Source organism: Curcuma longa, chromosome 1 (genome assembly GCF_044706935.1).
Source record: "Curcuma longa cultivar G26 ecotype Majalengka, Jawa Barat chromosome 1, ITB_CL_G26_1.1, whole genome shotgun sequence".
Classification (NCBI taxonomy): Eukaryota; Viridiplantae; Streptophyta; class Magnoliopsida; order Zingiberales; family Zingiberaceae; genus Curcuma; species Curcuma longa.
The window spans coordinates 362,604-390,406 of record NC_133861.1 but is presented as its reverse complement, the minus strand read 5'-3'; the positions used below and the strand labels follow the sequence as shown (position 1 = coordinate 390,406).

Sequence of the window (27,803 nt, the reverse complement as noted above, 5' to 3'; positions counted from 1 at the left end):
TGATTCAACTTCCCATGTCCCCATTTAACCCAACTTTCCAAGACCATTCACGTGCATGGCTTAGCCATCCAAGTCCCTCCTAGACCATTATTGGTCAGCAGTTTGTAATCTCTTCATTTTTTATTTTCTATCGATCTCCGAGACAATTAAGCTGCTTATCATGAGCTTCTTCTTTCAAAAAACTTTACATGAAAGGAAGTAAAATTAGAACTTCTCACTTGACGTACAAACACATGTACACCCCTGCTAAACCCACAAAGACGACTGACGTACCAACTCTTGCACACAGAAGAAGCTAGGCACTTTTTGAAAGTGATACCTTAAACAACTAACTCATCGCTTATCCATTTATTAAGAAGGTTAAGGACTTCTCTTACAGTACTAAGATACTTTGTCGACACCCTCTGAATTCTGATACATATTAATGTTACTCTACAAAGATTCATCTATGTCATTGGAGAAAGCTTTAATTGTAACCGACGTACGTTCAGCAAAACAACTGATTTTGGATGCATCACTATACTAAAATTTTATTTTTATTTTTTAAAAAAAAACAAAAATAATCACTTTAGTTATTCGACGAAATAACTTATTTTGGCATTATAAAATATGGAGAGGTATTTTTTTTTTATCTAATACAAAAGAAAAGGTGCATGTTATTTTGGCATTATAAAATAATTGCTAGCTCAATATAAATCTGTCCTCGAATAATTCTAGATTCTTTTGAATCACAATTCTTTCATGAGCAGGTCCAGTTTCATGTGTAAGTCATGACATCATTCATTCTAATGAACACTCACATAATTAAACCATTTCATTATTAACATCCAACCCACAATCATAGTAATTTAAAAGAAATGGCTGGCATAAATAAAATATATCAGTTAAACTAAACATTAAAATGAAAATTATGCAGAGAATTATGACATGTAAACGAAATTATTTATCGTATACTTGCTAACAATCTCATTTCATAAACATCAATGTGCAGACATGAAATACAATTCATGAGATAAAATTTCAACATAGTTATAATCCCAACAAATATACTTTACACAAACTGGTGAAGGTCTTCAGTTTGTTCCACTGTTCTGCAACATCTCGCAATTGAATCCCACTTTCTTTTACTACACTTGCGCCACTTAATCTTTGCATTTCGATCAAGAATATAGCTAGCTAGGTACACCACTTCCTGACATTCAAGTATCCTTCTTTCCTTCCTCCGGTGAGAGTCAAAGTGTTCCTATCTTCACATCCCACTTAGAGAATTCAGACAGAGCTCCATAGCATACCCCATATATATGTTGGTTACTGCAATGGGATCTTCTACTTATATGACACAGCTATATGCTGGGCCGCTGGCTGATGCGATAAATTTAACTAAGTTACCTATGGGCAGTGAAAACTACATATTGCTCAAGTCACTGAAGGAATCAAAAATTTGTCATCTCTCAGAAGAAGCATCAATGCTAGTAGTCTCCTGCTCTTCTTCCATAACCAAACACCTAACTGAATCGTCAGATGGTATATTGATTCCAGTAAAACCAACCATAACAGCAACAGCTCCAAGGTAATCCAACAGGTGAGGAGCATGCCCAGTCAGAGAGTCCACAACTGCAGCGATCGGAACCTGAATTGTGAGACCAGCTGTTGCCACGGTTGTAGTAGTTAGATGGATTGCTTCTGCCCACAAGTAATCACTTAGCACATTGTCCAGTAAACCTGTATTGAACAAATGAGTTAATATTGCATTATTTCCCTACCTTAAACAAATTTACACAGCAGAAATGCTTATGCTCGTAAAAGAAAAAAAAAATGTGTGACCAAATGAAAGTGAATTTGAGATTTTAAATATAATGTGCTTTTTGCACAATATTTTTCTCAAGTAAATGTAGATGGATGACACGGGTGAAACAGCAAATGGAAGCCCATTATTTGTCTCTGGATCTAGTTTGGACCTTGGTTAGGAAGTGAGCTAAAGAAGACCAAGTTGAAAAGAGTTCAACTGAGTTGGATTGTGAATTAGGTCTAGTACAGCTGACTGGTAGGAGCATAGTAATAATAAGGTTTGATCAAGTTAAAGACATCTTAACCAAGGTGAGCTGGGGTATTGAATTGCATTAGGTATTTAGGATTAAGAGGAAGCTAGATTGTGGGGTGTGTGATACGGATTAATGTGCCAAAGTGGCAAATATTGAAGAGATTAATGTGAGGTTGCCATTATTCGTTGCCTGGGACTTGCCCAGAGCATAGCCAATCAGTGTAGCCGGTCTCCAAACTACTCATTCCACGTGACCCTGGTCCCTGGTCCCCTTTGATAGGCCTCAAAGTGAACAACACCTAATTACAGTCCATCATGTAACCAAGCATTTGGGTGAAATTTTATGCAACATCGCACTTGATCTTTCTCTATCATTATCCTAGTATAACTCTTGATCATCACTAATTATTATCTACCTTGAGCCACACTCACACTTAATCTCTCTCCTCTCATAACACTCCTACTATATTAATAATGCGGCTGGTTATATATATATTTTTTCTTTTGCCTACCTATTGTTGCAGTCTGCTAAATTCTTTCTCCAAATCGGTTTACCCTTTTTGCCAGAAAGCATTTCTACTCTAGGTTAATTCACACTTTTACATTTTTTTTGCTAGTCCAACTCTGTTAGCATCCTAAATAGAATCATTTTGCACTTAATATGAGCCATGCATGGGTTTTCTCAACCTTTGCCATCTCCATAATCTTTTTCCTGAACTTAATGTCAAACACCTCAACTGATTTGCATCTCCCTTAACCTGAATGCTTACTCTTTCCTTCTCAACTCTTGACTCAACAGAAGCATAACTTAGAAAAATTGCTCTTGTCAAGGCTTTCCAATTTCAAGCAGAGCAACCAAAACCTATTCACCTATTCGTGTCATCCCTAATTGATGTGACCCACAATCAAAAAGATATAAAGGTTGCCCAAATTCATGAAGTTCCTAGTCTTGAGCCAATTACTCATTCAAAGACCAGGAACGGGAACTTGGACTTCTAGAAGAAAGCCCAACCTACTTGATGATTTAGAGTCCAAGGTTAAAGAGTTGGGAGAGTTGAAGCCTATAAAAATCTCACAAGTGCTTCGCAAAGCAGTAACAAGCTGAGCACGAGGCAAACTTTGGAGACATAACTTTTGATTGAAGTGGAATCAAATGGCTTTAATTTTGTTTATTGAAATGTCTATTTTGAAGTCTTCTAGAGCAAGTTGATGTTTATTTATTTTATTTAGTTTTCATACTTGGAGACGTTTGTTCTAAGAGTATTATTTAAATTAAAAGGTTTAATGTAATGAAAGAGTTGTCATGTGACCTAGAGGACACAGGTTTGAGTCTCAAAAACAGTCTCTTGTAAAGCAGGATAAGATTGCATACAATAGACCTTTTCCAGGAGCCCCGCATTAGCAGAAACTTCGTGCACCAGACTGCCCTTGAAAGAGCTTGAATTTTAAAATTAAAGTGTTGATTGCATTTTTACCCTAAGTTCTTATTTAAGCAATTTACTTGTTTAGTGGCAAATTACATAGATTTTTATCACTCTTCCTTAGAGTGTAGCGAATTGAAACTAGTCACTCTTGTTTGTGATGAACTTTTCTTATCAAACAAGGCTACTGGTGATTCTTATCATTCTTCTATCTTAGAGTGTGGTGAATAGAAGCTAATCTCTCTTGTGTGTAGCAAACTTTTTTACCAAACAAGGATGTTAATGTTTCTTTTATCTTTTGGGCACATCACTAATGCAACCTGAGCAATTGGAAAGGATTCTAATCCAACCCCTCCTACCATAATTGAAGTTAGGCTTGAGAAGATAACTGCATTTGGTGGTCCTTCCTCCTCCATGCTCCCTCCAATACAGATAAAATATACACGTCCCATTTAATTGTATTAGTATTTAAATGTCGGACTCCAACTTCCACTTCACCCTCTCATACTTCAACTACAAAGAAAATGGAAGGTGTGCATCACTCAATTTTCTTTAACATGTTGGCATCATTTAAAAGTCTTCATTGCTGAATGTTATGCTCTAGGTTTCGAGGCGAATGTCAAGCTATTCCACAAAGAATTGACCTGGTTTTTGAAAGGAAGCTACAACAAGCCCTCTAGAATAGATGGAAAACCAAGCGGGTCTCCTCTTACATCAAAGAGGAAATTCTTCACCTCATACCCTTCCTAGCCAGCACCCACTAGTGATGCCAAAATCCTCTCTAAGAGCATCGGCAACTCAATCTTCCTTGAAAATTTATGCAAAGTCAATTTTAAATTATAGACCTAGGATCGTAAAGGTATGACTCTCATACCGAGGAACAATTTTACCACTTTAGCTCTGTCCTCTTAATATTCCTCTCATTTTTCAGATATAGACATCAACTTGGTGGACTTTAAGGCAGATTTTTTTCAATCATTTCTCCAGACATCTTGAAACTCATAAAAAACATAAGGAAAGCACCTCTCTCACAATCCAAAACCTACTGCCCTCACAAAGTGTGAAAACAAAAACTCTTGCTCCAACCCCAACGCCCGAGCTCCCTCCACAAGAAAGTAATGTTGTCAAAGATCCTATTTAACCTTTTGAGGAACCACTGCTTCCGAGACACTGTTTAACTGGAAGTGGTCAACACCCTCTAGGAGTTGCCAGAAGCATATATAGCCTATAAACTTTTAGGCCGAGGTATTCAGCACACAAGAACAGCTCTCAACACCCCAACTTTGTTAGATTTTGAAGCTTTTAAGGATTCAAGTGAAGGGTCCTCTCAAATTGAGTTCAAAGGCCCAGATAGATACAACATTAAACTTTGTTGAGTTGCATACAACTACATAATCAACGTCGTCTTCAAAATCACTTTCCATAACCTAAGGGCACTATTCCAAACCCAATAGGAAACTAAAGACACTAATAAGTCCTGAAGAAGCTTGAAACAAACCAGAAACCTCCACGCTATGCTGCTGCCCATTCTCTATCAAGCTTCACAGTATAGGCACCTCCAAAATAAACTCCTTTTCTGTCAAAGACATAAACTACTTCTTCCACGAACACATGGCTCTCAAAAACTATGCACAAGATGTTGGAGTTTATATTAATTGGCTGCTTGAGAAGGCCAAGAAGTTCCATATAGAGAATAAAGATTTACTCAAGAAAGGATCTCAATTTGATATCAGCCAGCTGAAGAAAATAAAAAACTTGTGAATTTCCCTGCCTAATCAAAAAGCAAAGAAGAATAACTGGCTGGGAAACACAAACAGTTAGTTCTAGAGCACAGTTAGGTCACCTCATCCCATCAAGCTCTACTCCATAATACAAGACTCAAGCAATGAACATCTTTGGCCTCAACACCTTACTTAAAAGTAGCAGTAAACATACTCAGCAAAGGTGGTAAAAAAGCTTATAGAAGCTCACCTCTAGGAACTTAACGTGAAATCATGTATATCCAAGAGCTCGATTTGGCAATTCAGGCCTACAAGGGCTCTAATCATTTCACAGCGGATCTACTTAAATATGTTAGAATCTTCTTCCACCTGAGCTACTAACTTTTCTGCCATCAAGCTACTCAAGTCATACCTTCCTTGGAATCAACCTTTCCCATAAAGTACAAAAAGGATAAGGGTGATGAACAACTCAAGGAAGGGAAGATCTATTTGATGACAATATGGAGCTTCACCCCATTCCTGGAACGAAAAACAAAAGAAAAGGAAGATTGCATAGAAAAGCTCACAAAGCTCAATTTCTAGTTGTCAGCTAGAGTGACTGTGTATTTTGAATTTCTGTTATTTGGCTAGGCATATAATTGAATGTAATTTTAAATCAGTATTGAAATTGATCAAAATTCCAGTCTGCCTTGTACAACTAATAGGGCTCACTTCTTTCCTTTTTGTGGTTAAGGACTTAAAGTTTTTTTTTTCAAATCTGCCTTTTTATGACCATTAGGGTTCGGAAACAGGCTCTTACAAAGTAAGATAAAGTTGTGTAAAATAAATCCTTCCGCGAGACTCCACATTGGTGGAAGCTTCGTGCACTGCCTTTAGGGTTTACCTTTTTGTTATATTTGAGAGGTGTCCTAAGGCAACCGTCTTAGATATGGTGTTATTTATTAAATAAATAAAATCACTATTTGAGTATACATTCTCTACATATTTGATTTGATCTTAAACTCAATTACTGATGTCCACAATACAATGCATAGTATGAAAGAAATTGTGATTGGATCACAATTAGTGGGTAACCATGTGCAATTATATACGTATTGAAATATTCCCTAGTCGATGAATTGATGAGATTGAACATCGTCATTCTGTGAGACTAGCAAATGTTAGACTCGTTGATTTTTGCCAAGCAGCCGATCCTCACTGACTAGAAATATTGGGATGTTGAGAGTTAACACATGAATACTAGTTAAGGGTAACTAGTTCATTGGGAGTGACCTGCTATGAAATTTCTTATGATTCTATGAATGTCTATAAAGATCTCATTACAGCTTGAGTGCAAGTTTTCTCTGACTTGAGGTATTCAAGTCATCTTGGTCATAGAAACTTATACTTTAACATCTCAAGCAAACATCTCTACGGAGGTGTAGACCCGAGATGATTTGGTATAAGTCAAAATGCCGAAAGTGTTTGAGTGGCCAACAGAGGATTCACCACTCCTTTAATTAAGAGACGTATACCCTATGGCCACTTATCAGGATTGTTCTTGTAAGTCTTTAGTCAAAGCAATAACATGTCAAGAGGATGATCCTCTTAGACAGTTGTTTTAAGTAACTTAAATAATCCACAGGACAAGGAACTACAGCTAGGGCTAGGTGATATAATTAGCCTAATGGGAACTGATATGTAGACTATGTCCTGAACTGAGCGGGTATAAGATGGTGCAAGGAACAGAGGCACGATCAACCGTAACTGTTAAAGGGTTCAGAAGTGGTTCTGGAATCAACTATAATTTTTCAATTAATTGGAGGTCATAATGTACTATTAGATATCATTCATGATCGATCTGTAATTAATGGTTAATTATGGACGACCAACATAAATTAGGAACCTATAAACTCACATACACTACGAGTTTCTCTAAGAGACATAAAATGAGTTTAAGAATTAGATTCTCAAATCGAAAAAGATTGAGTCTAATTGGACTAGACAAAGGACAAATATGGAAGATATTTCGTCGGAAAGGAAATGCGAATAGGCTATGTCTTTTGAAGACAAAGTAGACCCACTTTGATTTAATTAAAAACCAAATTGGTTTGATTTTAATTAAAAGTGGTTTGATTTTGAACCAATCCGGTTCGGTTTTGAACCAAACTTGAAGCTAAAATATAGGAATTTGGTTTAATAGATTCGGTTAATATTTCTTAACGAAATTTTTTTTTGTTAAACATTTATAAATAGATATCTTATGAAGAGTTATGAACGGGGATTAAAAACCTAATTGTTAGGTTTTAAAATCCAAAACAAACTTCCCTCTTTTCCTCTTGCCACTGCCCAAGCAAACCCCTTCTCAAATTAATGCCGCCCACTTTTATTAGGGCTTCTTGTTGTCGTCGGCTAAAAAACCACCTCCAAAGTTCACTGCCGATTTCTAATCCTCAAAGGATCAGTACCTCCCAAAGGTCGGCCATTCCGGAACCAATGGAAGTTGCAAACCAATGATGGAAGCAAGAAACGCAAGAAGCAATGGTTGTTTCTCCACTGAAAGATTTCATTTCTTCCTTTCGATTTAGTTTTTATGTTGGGGCAATTATTGACACTGAAACATTCACACCATATTGGTTCGCTACCCCTTCTTGACAGTGAACCATACGACCTTCGAATGGAGGCGTGATCCCCTCTGTTTAATCCGATTCATATCGCCGAGTTGCTTTGAGCTGTCGGATACGGAATTAGACCGTAGGTCTTCTCTCAGATCGCTTATCTCCTCCCTTCGACTAGTATCGCAGCGGAAACACGACACGTGACTTAGAGAAGTCGTCTCGAGGAGATCTCAACGTAGAAACGAGTAGAAACAATCTTGCTCAAGGTTGCTAGTTAATGTCATTTCTGCTCCACGTTATTCAAAAAGTATAAAATTGTTTGTCTTATTTACGATTATGTTTGCATGCGTATATTTCCTTGAATGAGTTTTTACATAATTAATAATAAATTTATTTATCACGCTTCCGTTGCCATGATTTATGAAATCAAAATTTTAAATTACGTATGTAGAAATCCAACACTTTTTACTTCATAATAGGGTAAGAACTTATCTTTTATTGTTTTTGTTGGAAATAATCAAATATCTTATATTTTATCTTTCCTTGTATAGAGTCAATCATTGATGTAAATAGAATATACTCAATTAGAGTGATTTTGATAGAATAATTTATTTTAGGTAGAATAGTTTTTTTCTTTCTTTATTTATTTATTAATTCTTATTATAATTATAAAAGGAGGCCTTTGGTTCATTAATAAAATAAGTGAGAGTTTTTTCTTCTTACCATTGTTTATATAGTATCAGAGAGATTCCTCTATGTAAACAAATGTGTACAATTCTTTTCCTTCGAAGACAAACAATGTCCATCGATTCTTCCACTCAATCCAAGGTTGAAAAAACTTCTATCACCGTCCTTTCTCTTTTCGGAAGCGACGCTTCATCTTGCAAATTACGGCTCATAAGTTAAATGACCATAATTATTTACAATGGACTTAGTCCGTGAAGATAGTTAATTACATCAGAGGGAAGTTAGGTTATCTTATGGGTGATTCTTCTTGACCCACATCAAGCGATGCATTGTACCAAATCTAACTGGCTGAGATTCAATAGTGCTTACCATGTTGATTAACTCCATGGAGCCCAACATTAGTCATCGTTATCTCTGATTCAAGATGGCCAAGGAGGTGTGGGAGGCAACTCGGAAGATGTATTCCAATCCCAGATTTTTAAACTACAATCGAAGCTGAAAGAATTAAAATAAGGTTCAAATTCTATGACACAATACTTCTTTGATCTTCAAGATCTTTGGCAAGAATTTGATATATTTCTTAAAGAACATTCAACGTGCGTGATTGCAACATCAAAATTCACTCAATATTGAAAAGGAGCGTGTAATATTTTGGTCGGTCTTAATCATAATTTGGATGAGGTACGTGGTTATATTGTTTCATGTGACTCATTTCCATCTCTTGAAGAAGCTTTCGTGGAAGTCTGACGTGAAAAAGCTCGTCATAAGGTCATGCTTACTGATAAGATTATTGCACCATAATCCATTACAGCAGAGGTTTCAACATTGATTTCCACTAAAAGTCCCGCACCAAGTCAGCATCAAAATAAACATCCTTAGTGTGAACACTACAACTGACCAGGCCACACCAAAATGTTGGGAAATATATAGGAAGCGAGCAAATTAGCAACTACGAAAAAGAATTGAAGGTCAAGCCAAGAAAAACCTATTGTCTTTAATGTTTCTGCTCCTTTCACTAAAGAACAGATTGAATAATATTGTAAACTCCTCAACTCAATAACCCTCAATGCTTCTTCTAACTTTAATATTGGCTCTTGCTCCATGACTCAATCTAGTAAACTCATTTCATCTTTTTTAATCATTCAACAACCCCTTGGATCATTAATTCCGGGGTCTCTGACCATATGACAGGTGACTCAAGTCTTTTTTTCCCTCCTATTATACATGTTCTCATCAAACCATAATTAGGATTGTTGATTGCTGGCATAGGTAATATTTGATTATCTGAGCACATTATTCTGAAATCTATTTTTTATGTATCTACTCTAAAATGTAATCTGATTTCTATTAGAAAAGTCATTCTTGATAATCAATGTTGTGCTAAATTCTTACCTTTGTCGCGTCAATTTCAATATCTATGATCGGGGAAGACAATTAGTAGTACTAGAATCCACGAAGGTCTTTATTACTTTAAGGATAAAAATAGTCAGTCTTTCGTGTCTCATGTGATTTGTAATTATATTTCTAATAATAAAGAAATAATATCTTGGCACTATTATCTTGACTATCCTAGGTTTGGTTATTTGAAGCATTTGTTTTCAACATTATTTAATAATAAAGATCCTTTGTCTTTCCATTATGAAATGTGTCAACTAGTTAAACATACTCGCATCCATTTCTCTTCCAAATAATATAAACCATCTACTCTATTTTCATTAATTAATAATGATATTTAGGGTCTCTCACAAATTCACATCTCATGGGAAAAAATGGTGTATTTCTTTTATTATGATCATATACGGGTTACTTGGGTTTATCTTCTTAATGACAAATCTGAAACCAAACATCTTCAAAGTTTTCCACAAAATGATTTGAACCCAATTTCAAACAAATATCTAAGTTTTTAGAACCAATAATGACAAAGAATATTACAATGTTATTTAAATGACTATTTATTAGAAAATAGAATTATTCATTAAAGTTTATGTGTCGATACTCCACAACAAAATAGAGTTTCTAAACATAAAAACCATAATTTGTTGGAGGTAACCCGTGCCCTTATGTTTACTATGCATGTTTTAAAATATTTATGAAGGATGCAATCTTTATAACTATGCATTTTATCAATCGTCTCCCTAGTCGCTCCATAAACTTTGCTACACCTTTGTCTCTTCTCACCCAAACAAATCCATAAGTTTCCAACTTTAATAATCTATCTTTAAAGGCATTTGAATGTATGACCTTTATACATGTCCATGCCTATAAGCACAGCAAACTTAACTCTCGAGCTCTTAAAACTGTCTTTATCGAGTATTCTCCTACTTAAAAGGGTTATTGTTGTTATTGTCCAAATATAAGAAAAACATATGTTATTTGTGATGTCACCTTCTTTGAAGGTATCCCTTATTTCTCTCAGGCGTCAAAAAAATTAGAGGAAGTGGAGAACCAGAACGTTCCATGACCTAAGCGTGGCATGTTCCACGGCCATGGTGACGGTCATACTCTCCATAATACGCCACAGTTGGCACGCCCCACAGCCATGGTGATGGTCATGCTCTCTAGAATGTGCCACGGTTTGACCGTGGCATATTCCACAATCATAGGGCGTCCTCAAAGGATAATGAAGATGCTCTTCTCGTGCTTAGTGTTAATTTGGACATCACACCTATCTCCATGTGATCCTATACAAGTTGGCTTCACACTAGTAAAACAGGGGAGTATCAAGTCAAAAATAGGATATGTTGGTTTATTCAAGGAGGAAAAATTCTCATGTTAATAAAGAAATTATGAATTCTAACCACAGGCAAAAAGATGAACTGATGATAGAATCCTATAATGAGTCAAGTACATTTCTTGATCTTGATATACCAATTGCATTCAGAAAGGGTATTCGATCCTGTGCCAAACATCTCATTTCAAACTTTATCGCCTATTCTAATTTATCCTCCACATTTGGTACTTTCACTTCAAAATTATATAGTGAATTGATTTTCAGGTCTGTCATAGAATCACTAGCTATTCCTGAATAGAAGACTACTATTCTTAAGAAAATACATATTCTCAAACAAAATAAAATTTAGAATTTGGTGGAATTACCATAAGGGAAAAATAATGTTGATTGCAATGGATTTTCACGATTCAGTACAAGGCTAATGGTTCAATTAAAAGGAAAGTTTGTCCAGTGGCCAAAGGCTTTATTCAAACCTATGGGATTGATTACACCGAGACTTTTGCTCCTGTTGTCAAATTTAATACTATCAAAATTCTTCTATCATTGGCAGCTAATCGAGATTGACCGCCACATCAACTTGATATAAAAAGTCTTTCTCAATGGAGAGCTAGAAGAGGAGGTTTATATGAATCAACCTCTAGATTTGAAGAAAATTTAGGTGGTAAAACTGTATGCAAGCTCAACAAAACTCTCTATAGGTTAAAACAGTTACCTCGTGCCTGATTTGATCGATTCTCTAAAGTAATCAAAAACTTTAGATATATTTAAGGACAAGCATATCATACACTATTTGTGAAACATTGATAAAGGGCAGATCACCATTCTTATAGTGTATGTTGATGATATCATCATCACTGAGAATGATAATAAAGAATTAGAAGAAATCAAAAAAATAATGACATGAGAATTTGAAGTCAAAGATCTTGAAACACTGAGATATTTTATGAAGGGTATTTCAGTCTCTCAAAAGAGATACACTTTAGATCTGTTGAAGGAAACTAGTGTGTTGGGATGCAAGCCAAGTAACACACCAATTGAACTAGAGAATAAGGGGAAAATGTTTGAAGAAAAACTGGTTGATAAAGGCCAGATATTGCCTTTGCAATTAACATAGTAAGTCAATATATGCATTCACCATATCAAGGTCATCTGAAAACAATATACAGAATCCTGAGATACCTGAAATAAACTCCTAAAAAGGGCTTGTTCTTTGCAAAGACTGAGGATAGAAGAGTGATTGGGCATATCAATTAATGATAGAAAGTCAACTTTTGGGCATTACACGATAGTATGAGAGAATTTAGTGACGTGACATAACAAAAAGTAATTTGTAGTTACAAGTAGTATTAAAGCGGAATACAGAGATATGGCTCATGGAATTGAAAAACCTAAAAATTCAATTTGAAAATACTATGATACTCCATTGTGATAATAAGTCAGCCATCAATATAGCTCACAACTCTGTTCATCACGACTGAACTACATATGTAGAGGTTGATCGTCATTTCATTAGAGAAAAGGTGGATGAAGACATTATTAGTATTGAGTATATTGCTACATCTCACTAACTGATCTTTTTACAAAAGGATTATCTAAACAAGCTCATAAATTTTTTAAAGGCAAGCTTGATCTCATCAATATTTACAGCTAAGCTTGAAGGGGAATATAGGAAATAATCAAATATCTTATATTTTATCTATCCTTGTATAGAGCCAATCATGGGTGTAAATAGGATATAATCAATTAGGATGATTTGCTAGAATAATATATTTTAGATAAAATAATTTCCTTTTTTTATTTATTCCTTCTTTATTTATTATTTCTCATTGTAATTATAAAAGGAGGTCTTTGGTTCATTAATAAAATAAGCGAGAGAGTGTTTTTCTTCTTACCTTTGTTTATAGTCTTTAAGGCTAACCTCTTTTCTTGATAGATAAGAACTTGGGGCCTTGTATTTTAAGTTTGCTTTTTATTACTTGTATGGTTCGCCTCTTTACTTGATGATAGATAAGGTTGTCTTTTGAAACCTTAAGACTCACCCGTCTTCTGATGTGATATGTCCATCAATAGTTTAACCTATAGTCTTTACCTTATTTCAGTTAAACCAAAGGGCATTCTTTATTGGAAACTCGTTCCGAAAATCATCCTTGTTGCATTCAATTTGTCTGAGATGTGATAATTTCACCATCATCTTGGCTCGATTGCTTTGCTGAGTAAATTTTAAAGTCTAATAATTATTTTTAAATGTTAGAATTTTATTATGAATGGCATCATAATGCCTAAAGATACCCATTTAGTAATGGAAATAAGAAACATTGCATATTGAACTTCAAATAAAACTTTCAGTAATTTGGCTACATGCCATGTTTAGGGTTAGGGGGTCTTCTTCCCTTCTGTAAGACCCTTAACTCGGTGGCACGGCTGGTCACAAGGATTTGGGCGCTGCTCCTATGATCCAGCCTAATGGGCATGTGTGCAAGACATGCCAAGCAGCGAAACTGGCAGCAACGCAGGGGTGTTGTCCAAGAACAAGTCATGCAGGAGGCAGACTTGACATTCATGCAAGGCATGTGCGCAAGGCATGCCAAGCAGCAGCAAGGCGCACGGGGCGCCAAGCAGAGGCAAAAGTTAGGCATGTGCGCAAGACATGCCAAGCAACGGCAAGGCGCGCGGGGCGCCAAGCAGCGGCAAGGTGCGCGGGGCACCAAGCAGCGATGATACGGCAGTGCGCGGGGTGCTGTCGAAGCCAAGTCAAGCAGGAAGCAAACTTGGATTATGGCGAACAGATGCAAGGACGGATCGTGCCAAGTCCGAGCATTTGGCTAAGCAGGCTTGCAGGGACGCGAGCCAAGACATGTGATGGTGCGCATGTCATGTGGCACGACAAAGAGTTGCGACAGTGCGCAGGGGCGCCAAGTGGCACGAGGGATTGCGGCAGCGCGCAGGGGCTGTCGAAACCAAGGAGGCAAACATGGAGTATGGCTAGCGGATGCAGTGGATGGAGCATGCCAGGTCCGAGCATCTAGCCAAGCGGACTTGTGTAAAGATGCGAGCCGGGACATGCGATGGGGCGCATGCCATGCGGAACAACAAATGGAGCAGCAAGGGTTGTTTTGCCTAAGTCCGTGGGAAAGACGCGAGCCAGGACATGCGACGGGGCGCATGCCATGCGGCACGACGACGGAGCGGCAAGCGGGCTATTTCGCCTATGTACGCAGTGCAGGACATGGGCCATGCACATGGTGTGCAAGCTGACATTTGGCAATGGTGCCAAATAAGCAAGTGACATGGACAAAGTGGTTTTGCCATGTAAGCAAGGTGGTTGGTGTACCTACTTTGTAACCATCCTAACTTCCATTGTAACCTCTACCTATTCATGATAAATAGGCAAGAGGGGGAGGCATTGGGAAGTGTGCCAAGGGGTGCCAAGAGTGTCAACGTGCTCTTCTTGTGAGAGTGCCAAAGTGTGTGCCTAAGAGTGTGACAAGGGTGTCAACGTGCTCTTCTTGGGTGCAATTGGGAAAAGGTGCCAAGGGGTGCCAACGTGAGCCATTATGGTGTGTGCATGAGCAATAGCAAGGGCTATTCTCGTGTGCTATTCTGAGGGCCACTTTTGTGTGCAATTCTTGAGGAATTGGTGAGAGCAATTGTAAGGTCCTTGTATTCCTTTGTTATACGGAATAATAAAGGTTGGGAGTTTCCTATACATTGCTTGTGGTGCTTGTTTGTGGTTTTTGTTCCTAACATTCGCAGAAAATATTCGCTTGTGCGTTGGTGCGCTTTTGAAGGCTTAATCAAGTGTGGGACTTGATCACCGTGCAGGGAATTTTTGAAGGCGAAAAATTAACCCTGTGACACCTTCCATAGTAGTAAGTTTGAATGTTCCGAGTTACAACTTGGCCCTAACCTTGTTTAGCCTCTCCAAGTTATGCATAATTGCATATTTTTTTCCTTGTTGCATAGGCAGAGTTGCTTCTTATTTCCATATGATCATATCTTCCAACTAAAATGTAAAATACATATTTCTGTAGGAATTGTAATGCTTCTAATTTAGACCTTCAATTCCCTTTTGTCTATAATAATAATAACATAAATTTATATATCATAATTATATTAGTTAATTAATAGTTTATTTAATTAATTATTACTTTATATAATATATATTATATAGTTACAATTTATATTTTTATAATATATATATATATATATATATTAAATATCACAGTTTATATATTCAGATATATAATTTATAACATATAATAAATATATATATATATATATAATTAATATAATACTGTTATAGCTTTATAAAAAAATTATATAACACTGATATAATAGTTATATAGCACTGGAACTCCGACTCAACTCGACTGGAACTCCAACTCAACTCATTCTAATAATCGAGTCTCATCTAAATTGAAACTATCCTCTCCTAATAGTATAAGTTTCTCAACTCTCACAGTTTTAAACCAGAGTTTATCTTTTGTAGCTTAATTCGGCACCACGACTATCTCCCATCAGATTACTCATCCTTCAGATGCGCTAAGCTCGCTCACTACACGTGTCATCTTTCACACTTCACGTACATACTTTGCCTCCTATTGTCGTCAACATTGTGCTTTAATGCTCCTACTCCCTCTAGTATGCCATACCATCCTACACCCCTCGAGTCATCGAGATACTAACTTGATCACACCAAGTCATGCTCCATGAGTTACTCCAACACCACTTCAGTGCTTCTCACCCTATGGTCTCTCAATTATCTCATGCAACTTTCCCCGATCTCCAATGGACCTCGGAGTCACTAAACGTATTACCTTAGTCATGCCAACTCATCATCAACATTAATCGACCTTGTCGAGTCATGAGATCTCCAATCTCTGTGTGTCATGTCAAGTCTCTACACAACATAAACACATATCAAATCACAATGTAAGGCCTAATTTAAATCAAGGTTTAAAATATCAAGTCGTGCCGAGGTTTCGATCCCGGACCGGAACAATACAGTTTCGGTACCGTGCCGTACCGTACCGGTATAGTTTCGATATTTTTAAAATATAAAATATATTAACTAAAATAAAAAATTTAATCTAAATATTTAAAAACAAAAAATAAAATATTTTTAAAAAATAATAAGTTAATTTTATGGATTTTATTAAAATTTATTTAAATTATCTCGAACTATAGCTAGGAATTGATTATTAAAACTTAATTAAACCCTAAGTTAAAAAATAAAAAATATGACAGATCACGCACTGCTCGCGCGCAGAGGCGTCGCCGAGCCCAGACATCGCCAAGCCCCGGCGGTGCCTCCGATGGCGTCGTCAAGCCCGGGTGATGCCTCTCGAGGCGTTTTCCGACTGGAATCGCGGTGTCGGTGTTGTGTCGGTGCCGATCCTATTGGCGGAACGAAAAATTTCGGTCGTATCGCGCGATACGGCTCGAAATTTCAATCCCTGATTTAAATCCTTTGCACAAACATCAAAATTCAAGATCGAACCCGATCACGTAAGGTACAATTACACCAACAAATTCAAGATTAGAATAGCATGTAAGCAGGTCTACCTACTAGAAAGATTCAACCAATTGAAATTGGATAAATAACCAAAACATAGTTTCAACCCAAAGGTATCCTAATATGATTTATATGTGTTAGCAAAGAGTGTGAAGAAATGTGTATAAAAGTCTAAATAAACAACAGATCAAAATCCACTTTGATATAAAAATTGAACTTCAAATGATAACTAACCTTTTCCCACAATAAGTCCAAGTTGGTTCCAACTAAGTTTGTGAAAGGGCTCCAACTTTGTGAAATTCAAAACTAGCAAAACAGGGAAAAATATAAGTAGATTAAATAGACCAAGAAATCCAAGGAACTGAGCAGTGCTTGCTTGACAATTTTTTTTCTCATCAGTCAACTTTTGTCGAATAAGGGTGATATAAACAGCATATATCCCTGCTGAGATGAGAGCAAGAATATCTCCAAGAAGAGGATTTGTAGCAATTGCATTTAACCCAGTACTTGAATCAGATAGGCTGACCATTATTGTCCCGCCCATGCAAAGAAGAACACTGACTAGCTTGACCCATGTGAACTTTTCTCCTAAATATGCTACAGCAACCAAGAAAGTGAAGAGGCTAGACAAGCTGCTTAAAATAGTATTTGACTGCAGAAAGTAGCAAAATCATTAGAATGCTAACAGAAAAAAGAACAAAAAAAGGAACAGATAAGAACACCAACCATAACAGTTGTGTATTTAAGAGAGAGATTGAATGTCAATTGAGCAAAGAACCAAAAAGGACATATCAACAAGCTAACTTTAGCAACTTGATAACGAGTCCAATGCTCCTCCGTATTCATTTGTTTAGTGTTATCGTCAGTCATCATGCAAGATTCTCCACCACTGAACACGATAGCATGACTGGATAATAAGCTCTCAGAATCTTGAATTCTAGAGTGAATCAAAGAAATGTTTTCTTGTTGATTATTACTCAGCACATATGGGCCAGTATGTTGACCAGTCTGCACTAGAAGATTAACTTCCTCTGAATTAACAGACAATTGTGTGTCTGGACCATTCCTACTCTGAAGCCAGTGCCAAGAACCCTTTAATACAACTTCAAGATACTGAGAGATCTCAACAATTGGAATAAGAACCACAAACAACGAATTACAAATATAGGTAATCAGAAAAGGAGAAACACCAGAATCTACAACAGACTGGACTATATAACTAGCAGCAATCCATATTGTTGCCACTGCAACAATGTATATGAGACCTAAAGCCCAACGCCAAGTATCTCTGCTGAACCTCATCGGAGATGCTGGGAATGTTCATTCAAACCTGGGCAAATTGAAGCTCATAACTATTCCCTGCTGAAAATAAACCACCAGTTGATTTAACAACTTGTACCTAAATATTATATTTGTAGTCTTTAGAGTTGTGCATCCAATAATTAGTAAAAGGACAAAACAATAGCCAGCCACATAAAGAACTGAATCAATTTAACAGAGAAACCAATTAGGATTGCCGATTTTGTTAGAAACTATACTTCCCATAACAATGTTGCATGATATTAAAAAAACATAGAACCAACAGGATGACAAGCAAATAACTTTTACTGGTGTAGTCTTCAAAAGAAGGCAACGAATTTGACAAGTTTTGCCAATCACAAAGTAACTCTATTCAATTAAGTTATTTGTAGCTTTGTATGTGCTAATTTGGCTTTTCATATTTCCTACAATTTATTAGCTTCTCATTCTGATCATTCAACGCATTAACATGTTAATTTCATCTCTCATGGTTATAGTTCATTATCATTTTTCGTTGCAATCAAAACAAAATTTAGCAGGTATTATTGAGAAATTTTGAAATACCCATTCTTGTCAAGATAATCAAGATATTTCCATATTAAAAACCAACACTTGTAGTTGTTAATGACAAAAATAACTTAAAGAACTTGTACTTGTTAATCATGATCTTTTCAGATCATGATTTCAAATCTTTTTCCGTTCCAATAGACACGGTGAACTATATAGTTATACCCATGGAATGAAATCAAATTTATCTCATGAACACCATGTGGTTGCTCTCTCTTTCTCTCTCTCTCACTAAATATCACGTGAATTTTGAGAAAATATAACTATATGATACATGCATGTAACTTCATATCCAAGTATTACAATGAGTAGTATCATACTTTCTCTAGTTGTGTCGACATAATATTAACTCATCAAATCATGGGATAATATTTTTATGTTTTTTAGGCAAATAAGCCAAGTGGAATGAGATCATAGAAGTGATACCAATTCAAGGTTCAAACCATACGTGTTAAACCAATTCAAGGAACAGTTTAAATCATGTCAACTTAAATAGTGTGTCAATACGAGCCAATTAATAACATACTTGTTCCAATTGTAGATTGAAGCTAGTACCATTAACAAAATTTTAAAAGCTAGCTCAAATCATGTGGTCTTACAATCAAAAGCATGTGGATATAGGTTAATAAACCTTTCCAAGAGGCTAAATTTTATGAATCCTAATGGGGATAAGTTTAAAGGTGGAGTGTTGAGTGTCGGAACATTGATGGTCCAGCTAGAAGAGTGGTGAATAGACGGTGCATGATTTTTATCAATCCTAAGAGAGATTCAAGGTGAATAGATGGTGCATTATTTTTCCCAATCCAAAGAGAGCTTCAAACCCAAGGTTGAGGCCATGTTTTGCTTCCAAATTCTCTAGGTATTTCCTTTGGCACTTAAGAGAAATAAGGATGATGACTACTATTTTCATATAAGCCTTAGGCATTAAAAAGCCACTAAAAAAGACTTTAAATGAAGCCTTGACGTCTCTATTTAGACACTTGTGTTAATCAATTTTAAACTTATGCCAAACCAAATATGACTATTAGAAACCACAATGGTCACTTTTGGATCAACAGGGTTAACACAACTCTAACTTGGTCGAGATACTTGTAAACATAAGCTTTTTGGGTCTACCAATATCACAACTTGGCATGCTCTACAACTCTATCAAATTAATGTTCCAATCGATTGGGGTCTAGGAAAGCTTAGTTCCACTATGATACCTCTAAACCAAACATGGGCCCAAGTGTGTTTTAAGGTCGATCTTAGCTTTTTTAACCCTCGCACCATTAAGGGACAACCTCAAACTTCATAGCAACCTACCAAACACATTATAGGCCCTAGGCTGAAGCTCCCTAGATAGCAAACTCTAGATACTAGCTAAATTCTATAAATGCAATTAACTTATGGCTAAAATAAACATAACATTATAATGTTGATCAATGCAATACATGGGCATACAATATTTGAGTCAATTTTCAAGCTTGATGATTAACTATCCACAAGGTTGAAGCACCTCACAACTTCACACTTGATCCATGAAACCTTTCATCCAAAGTTAATCACTTCAATCTCCACTTCACATCATATTTTCACACTTTATTTAACTCATCGAATACACATTTGACTTAAATTGTATTGTTAAACCATCAAAATATTGTGTTCAAACCTAGTCACAAGGAGGGAACCATTGTCCCATCAATCTCTCTAAAGTTCCCCTCAACCTTAACTCCTCTCAATCAAGGTATCTTGCGGAACCCCATGCTCTTGATTCAAGCTACTTTGAGATGATGACTTTGTTTTCAAATGGAAAAGGATCTAACTTATTAGTATGATCACAAGAAAAAATAAACAAGTAATAGATAAGTATGAAGAATTAATCACAGTTGTCAAACGAGTAAAAAATAATCATTTCATTTCCAATAGATAAGTAAAACATATTAGCATGATCACAAGAACTAAGAGAGTTGAGATGGTAATCAAACAAGAAAACGATGAGCATTTCATTTCCCAAAATCCATGCATTCCCTCCACAAATAAAGCACTTAAACATTTTTGCTTTTGAATGATATGTAATTATGAAAGCCATGTGAAGCATGAGAAAAGTAAGTTAAACATATCATCATGGTGTATAAATAATAATACAACTTTGTTCCCGGTGAGTAGTCCGGAAGAGGAACATGGAGCATCATACAGAAATCTAAAGAAAATACCTTGGCAGATGAACCAAGAGAAAGAAATTTTCAACTAATAAAATCTCTCCATTTCGCAACAATAAACGACGAACCCCCAAATTTAATATCGACTATTTCATCGAAGTAGTAAACATAGAATAGTAACCACCAGAAACCAGCTAAAGAAGAATAAAGCCTCTGATCCCGTCGATTCAGAAAAACTTGTTCAATAGAAAGACGAAGCCCTAACATGGGGTTAGAGATAATACAATATCAAAAACAACAAGCGATCTCAAATCTCTCCTTGCAGATACAGAACAACGATCGATTTAGTGTACCTGGCGGAAGATCAGGCTTCGGAACCCGGAAACAATTGAGACAATCAGCAGATCACGAGGAACAACAAAACGGCTTTGAAATCAGTCGCCGTAAGATTTTCTCAGCAGAAAAATAATCTGTTCTTTTTTTCCGTCTCCGTCCGAACGGCGCGTCTCTCTCTCCCCAAGCGAAGGAAATTAATCCGCGCGCATCCGTCCGTGAATATCTAGTTAACGTTGAACCAGGCCATAAAATTAAAATGTTGAACCGGGGCATAAGTAATCTGGCTTTCGTTTTTTTTTTTTTTTTTCAACTGGCTCCCGATAAATTCGACAGTATTTATGACGGGACGGGTGATCCAGTCAGCCAGTTTATAATGCACCATAATTAAAAATTGAACTCAGGGCACCGTCCGTTAGAGTTGTTAAATGATTGAATCAATAGAATGAAACGGATTAACCCACCAAAACTCATCATATCAATTTAATAAATTAAAAAATCTTCAATTCAATCCAAAACAGATTAAAAAATATAAAAATATAAAAAATTTTAAAATTTAGATTACACTTTAAAAGGATCAAATTGAAATTTTAAAATTTAAATTGTGATTTTTTCAGGGGCGCCTCAAGCCTCATGGAAGCCTTAAGCGAAATTTTTTTTTAAATGATTGTTATTATTTTAAAAAATTTTCTCTCGTCCTTTTTTATTCGGATTTGAGACCGACAATGATGGATTTAAATATTTTAAATAATAGTTTCATCAGCATTATTAAAATATTTATTTTTGATATCTATTGATTTATTTTCTTCTAAATTAGTATTATATTCTTCATTTAAATTAAGATAAATTTCTTTTTGTCTTATACTAATGTCTTTTAATTCAATTAATTTTTTATTTAAATTTTTATTAATTTTTTATTTAAATTTTTAATATATTATTTTCTAAGTTTTGATTTTTAATATTAATAACAAATTTATCAAGTGTACCTTTTTAAGATTGATTAAATTCTTCTATTTTTATTTTTTCATGCATTTTATATATCCAAAATCATATTTTTTAACCGACATATTTATATTCAAATAATAATAATAATATAAATCCTTATTATTTTATGGAAATAAAAAATATTTTAAAATTAAATAATAATATCTAATTTATGTCTTATAATTTTAATTTGATGATATTTCAAAGTTCAATTCGATAAATGACCTGCAAAATTTGAAATTAGAATTATTATATTGATGAAATTTCATCGTAATTAAAATATGAGAATAATTTAGTAAATAAAGATGAAATATTCAGAATTAAAAAATCTGAATTTTTTAGAATAAAGATGAAATATTCAGAATAAAGATGAAATATGAAGATAAATCACATGTGGCATAACAAGTTTGAAATTTTTAATTTTTTTAATATGAACTATCAAGATTATAAGTTTACAACAGGAATCATTGATAAGAAAATAAGAAATTAACAGAAGCATAAAAAAGAAGATTTAACAGGGAAATGAGAAAGGTGATACCTTTAGGTCTTAAGATCATCAAAAAATCTGTAACAAAGGATCTTAATTTTGATCGTTTTTCTCCTTGCACCCCTTGTGATGACCTCAAAAATGTCTTGAGGAGAGAAAACAAGCTATCAAATGAGTAAACTGTTTGAAATTGGGCAAAATAGGCTATTAGGTTAATAAAGAAGGAAGAAAAGGAATATAAAGAAACTAATAAATTAGAATTTTGAGAATTTAAAAATATTAAATATATTGGAATCATGTCAAAATCTTTACGAAATCCAATGGTCATATCAAATCTCTACAAAATCTAATAAAAATATTTTAATAATTTTTATTCTCTCAAAATATATAGATAGATATATATATATATATATAATAATTGATTGTAGGAGCGTGTAAAGCGCTAGAGGGGTGAATAGCGCTTTAGCGTTTCAATTGATTTTCAATGCTCGATTGCGAAAACGTGGGAAAGCGTAAATTACGAGTACGATAGTGGAAGAATGAAATAGAGAATAGTACAGAAAAATTAAATGGGACACAAGTTTTTTTACTTGGTTCACAATCGAAGGCTGCTACTCCAAGGTCCACGGTCTTTGATCATTTCCGACAAGCAATCCACTAGAAAAAACTTGTTCCTTACGGAAACAAGTCGAGCGATACAAAGAATCTTGATAAACCTTATCGAATTTACAATATGAACTTCAATAAAAGTTACTCAATAGTCGGATGTGCTTGATCTTTGATTGCGTGCGATTCCGGCGTTATAGCGGCTTTAGGGTTGTTGCTGATTGCTCAGGACGTCGTCGTCTCAATAGAGTTTGCTCGTGGAAGTATTGGAAAGTTGTGTCTCGAGCTCTAATCGAGGTTGCTTATATAAGATGCTCAGGTCGACTTGACTCGATCTCAGGTCGACCCCAACGAGGCAGTGATCCTCTTCTCCGTGTTGACTTTGCCTTCAGGTTGACTCAAGTCCCTACTCAGGTTGACTCTAGTTCGACGTAGAGCTTGTCAATAAGCTTTGCCTTCCCGCTGTGTTATCCAGTGCTCAGGTCGACTCGAGTACCCACTTAGATCGACTTTAATCCAACGTGGAAGGTTTTTGATACACGTCAACTTCTATTGCGGTTAACTAGGCTCAGGTCGACTCCAACACTGAACTCTAGAAACTTAGCTCGGAGTCTAAGTACTCAACCTCTCCAACCTGCATTGAAGGTTAGTCCAAAAAACATGCAAAATAAAGGTTGGAGAGTCAATTTCTAAAACTGTCTCTTGGTCTTAACTTTAGGTCTCCAGTGAGACCCTGGGTTAGATCGACGCCTAATGTTCCCCTTGGGAATGCATCCTGACCCACTCCTCTAAGGAGAGATTACCTTGTGTTAACCAAGTCCTCCAGACTTGTTGGACTTTTGCTCAGCTCTGTCCTTGACCCTCAGGATTTGCTATTGCGTCTCAGTCCTCCAGACCAGCCCAGACTTCACCACGTCCTCTGGTCATCCTGACCGTACACGACTGGATTGTGCCATGCTCCCCGATCCTCCTGACCATGCATGGACTTTCACCTGGTGCTCTTGACTTTGCCAAGTCTTCCGCTTGATCCTCCAGATCAGGACTTGCCTATGCCTAGCCGCAACTAGGGCTTAGTCCTTTGCCAAACCTTAACTAGGACTTAGTTCAAACCTGTGCTCCCTGCACACTTAGATTAACAATGTTAGCTCAACACACATTTAACTTAACCTAGTATCATTATCAAAACTAAGGTTCGATCGTCTGATACTTCCTATACCAACAATCTCTCCTTTTTGACTATGGCAACTAAAGTTTTAAGTTAAGTTAAAAAATAATTAACTTAAAACATTAAGTTAACATAAAATAGATAAAACAGATATCAGAATAATGTTATGCATGAACGTGCAGTGTATCACTCAAAACTGCCCCTGCTTCAGGACTCCCCCTGAATTTATACTTAGTTAAAAAAACAAACAGGTTTTTGAAAATGGAGTTTTTTAGTTCTCTCCCCCTGAATTGGATATTGCTTAGTTAAAAAAAAACTTAGCAAAAACTTTCAAGTCCTTTAAAGTAAAACTTTTAAGTTTTGAGAACTTCTTTAAATATTTAAACTTTTTCAAAGAATTTAAAATTTAAAATTAAGTTCAAAAATTATTAACTTTCAAAATAAGTTATTCAAGTTTTTTGAGAAATATCTTGGTTAAAGTCTTTAACTTGAAAATATTTTTGAAAGCATGTTTTTGACTTCCTAGATTTCCTCCTAGGTATCCATCTCCTCCAGATCAGGAAAGAAGATAAAAAGGTTTAAGTCTCGGGGAAAATAATAATTGTGTATAGTGTGAATAAAATAATTTACAATTTATTTTGAACTTTGTTTATGCATTTATTTTGAATTTTGCTTTGAAATTTACTTTGAAATTTATTTTCTGTAATTTGTTTTGAAATTTACTTTAAGAATGCATGGTAAATAACATGTCAAGAATCACCATCATTACCTTAGGTGTTTGTTCTCTTGTAAAAATACTAGCATATTCCTTGTTTGGATGATGATTTTGATACTAGTAGTTAATATCCCTAGAACTAGGTCTTTTCTTATCTTCAATAGTAGGAAGTAAAATAGTATATCTTGAGAAATTTGAGACTTAGCCTTGTTTAAGGATCTCTTCCACTGTTGCCTAATCTAGGAGGTTGATTTATCTCTGAAATTAGTCATGATTCATGAGACTTGCTTAGTACTAGTGTTTCCATGGTGATCTTCCATTGCATTTTGGTTACTGGACCAGCTCAAGTCATGTAAACTCTTTTGAAAAAATCTTGAATCCCTAAAAAAAAATCTTGAATCAAGTTCTTTGCTTTGATTTTAAAATAAAAATAAATAAATATAAATAAAAGAAATAAAAGGGATGAAAAATAGTTTCGAGGGTGGAAATATTTCATTTACCTCTTTGAGATCGGTATAGGTTACTGGAAAATAAATGATTTGATTCTCTTGATCTTGAGTCAATCCTTTGAGACCTTATGCAATGGAAGAGATGAACCAAGCCTATGGCAAATAAGTGTCTAAGGCCAGGAACATTTAGGAACATGATAGCATGACGACTTGACTTGTAAGGATTTGATAGACTAAGGCCACTTTTGCACTGAGCACGAAGAACTTCTTCTAGGCCCTGTTTTAATGATTTTGAGTATCATGCTTACCATTGCTTTTGTTTGATAAGACTAGACTGATGTGCTTGGGATATCTATACTACTTTGTATTTCTATCTGAATCTAGACGCAGGTTTTTACTTGAGGACAAGCAAAGGTTTAAGTTTGGGGGTGTGATGTGCGTAGGGAATATATGTGTTTCTGAGGTTTTCATTGCACATCTTTCTATATTTCATGTCATTTTCATACGTTTATCACATCCTTTATCTATGCATTAGGCATGTTTTCTCCATTTCCTATTTCGGAGGTCTGCTCTTGTGTTTATACTTTTGCAGGATGGAAATGGAGCGAAAGAAGGTGAAACAGAGAATTAACAGAAGACAAGGCAAGACAGGGTTGTGCCTCCAAGGCACGACCGTGTCTCAAACTCCACCCCTACCAGGGCATGGCCGTGCCTCACCACCAGAGAAGCACCTACCCCTGGCCGTGCCTACCAGGCACGACCGTGCCTCACCATCCAGGAAGCCAGCTGCCCACGGTCGTGCCTACCAGGCACGGCCGTGTCTCCAATTCAGCCTTGAGCCAAGGCCTGGCCGTGCCCACCAGGCACGACCATGCCTTTATCCAGAGGAGCAAGAGTTTCTGGTCGTGCCTCACAGGCACGGCCGTGCCTTCATTCCAGAAGAGCAATAGGCTCTGGCCGTGCCTACCAGGCACGATTGCCTTGATTCCAGAAGCTCAACAGCACACGACCGTGCCTACCAGGCATGGCCGTGCCTTGTTTCCAGGGGACTAGCAACACATGGTCGTGCCTACCAGGCACGACCGTGTGACGGAGGCGTGCCAGCCGTGTGCCCTGGGCCGTGTGACTAGACACGGTCGTGTGGCGAGGGTTTGATAGCGGGGGCATATAAATACCCCCCTCATTTGCCCTAAAAAAGGGGAGAGACCTTGGGAGTGATAGTGAGCCACCGTAGACGCCATCCGGAGCAAAAATCGACGATCCGTCCATCCTTTTGGGGCTACTCCGTCGCATCCATCCACCGTCGACGAGGAGATTGCAAGGCGAAGAAGAAGACATCCATTGATAAGTTTTATTTCCTTTTTCTAGGATCTAAAATGTATTTCTTTACATCTTCTTTGCATTGTATCCCCTCCATCATGGAGTAGAACCTTAGATTCTAGGATGTAGGAGGAATCGAGGTGTATTATGGATGATTGTAACTATGGATTTGTGTTTACCATGTTCTATGATATATTTGTGCATTTGCTTTATGGATATTATGCCTTATGCTTATTTGATGATATGAATGTGAATGGTATGAATCTATAAGGATGAGGATGAGTTGTGGTTTAAGAAAATCTTAGGATCGTATGACCGGGGTGCCTTGTGACAGAAGGTGAACCTTTAACCGGACTTTCCGAGGAAATTCTTAGGTTGCAATGAATCTTTGATGAGAGATAGCTAATGGTTATTGATTGTTAGGGAGAGGTCCTTAATTGGATACCCGGTGACAGGGGGTAGGACACTAGTAGTATGCTGGAGTGCCCGGTGACAGCGGGAGAGCTATAACCAGGCTATCTGGGGTCATCTCGAACTAACAATCGTAACGTTAGAGGATTATTGATTTTATTCCGAGGAAATCTGACGAGGTCTAATTGGATATTTTGGTTAGAATCTCTGCAAATGTGTAAACATTGAGGAATGGTAAGGAGTCCATAGTCAATCAAACATAATCTCGAGGAATCCGAAGTCCTAGGATCGTTTTCACAATCCTGTCACTAGTTGATTTTACTTCGATTGAGGTTTAGGAGCTCTACTACACTCTCACTTTCCCCATTTCAATCCAAATTACGTGATCTCTCCACTCTTCTTGTGATTGTTTAGTGATTGATTTCTTGAGATCAACCTTGACTAGACTCAAATATATGATAAAATAGCAAAACTCTAGAGGTCGATTACACCAACAGTGGATAGATTCTCAAAGTATGTTGTATTTATTGTTGCTCCTTTGACTTTCCCCTTAGAGGTTGCTATTGAACTTTTCTATCTAAATGTGGTAAAGTACTTTAGGTTGCCTAGTGAC

At 36.3% G+C, this 27,803-nt stretch overlaps 1 protein-coding gene and 1 pseudogene across 8 annotated transcripts; one reads left to right on the top strand and one right to left on the bottom strand.

Annotated features, from left to right (window-relative positions):
• Positions 1 to 869: 869 nt before the first annotated feature.
• Positions 870 to 21,222, bottom strand: LOC141836100 (thiamine-repressible mitochondrial transport protein THI74-like). Of its 8 annotated transcripts, none has more exons than XM_074723517.1 (5): positions 21,074 to 21,222; positions 20,775 to 20,980; positions 17,440 to 18,112; positions 16,948 to 17,365; positions 870 to 1,722 (listed from the first exon to the last, which is right to left on the bottom strand). In XM_074723517.1, exons 3-5 carry the CDS (start codon positions 18,013 to 18,015, stop codon positions 1,445 to 1,447), a joined length of 1,272 nt encoding a protein of 423 aa, XP_074579618.1. In that variant the 5' UTR covers positions 18,016 to 18,112; positions 20,775 to 20,980; positions 21,074 to 21,222; the 3' UTR covers positions 870 to 1,444. The 8 variants fall into 8 exon arrangements, with proteins under 8 accessions (XP_074579618.1, XP_074579629.1, XP_074579634.1 ...); XM_074723528.1 differs by having other exon boundaries at positions 17,440 to 18,075; XM_074723533.1 differs by having other exon boundaries at positions 17,440 to 18,072.
• The window catches only part of LOC141812621 (uncharacterized), a 13,877-nt pseudogene continuing 7,059 nt past the window's right edge, over positions 20,986 to 27,803 (top strand).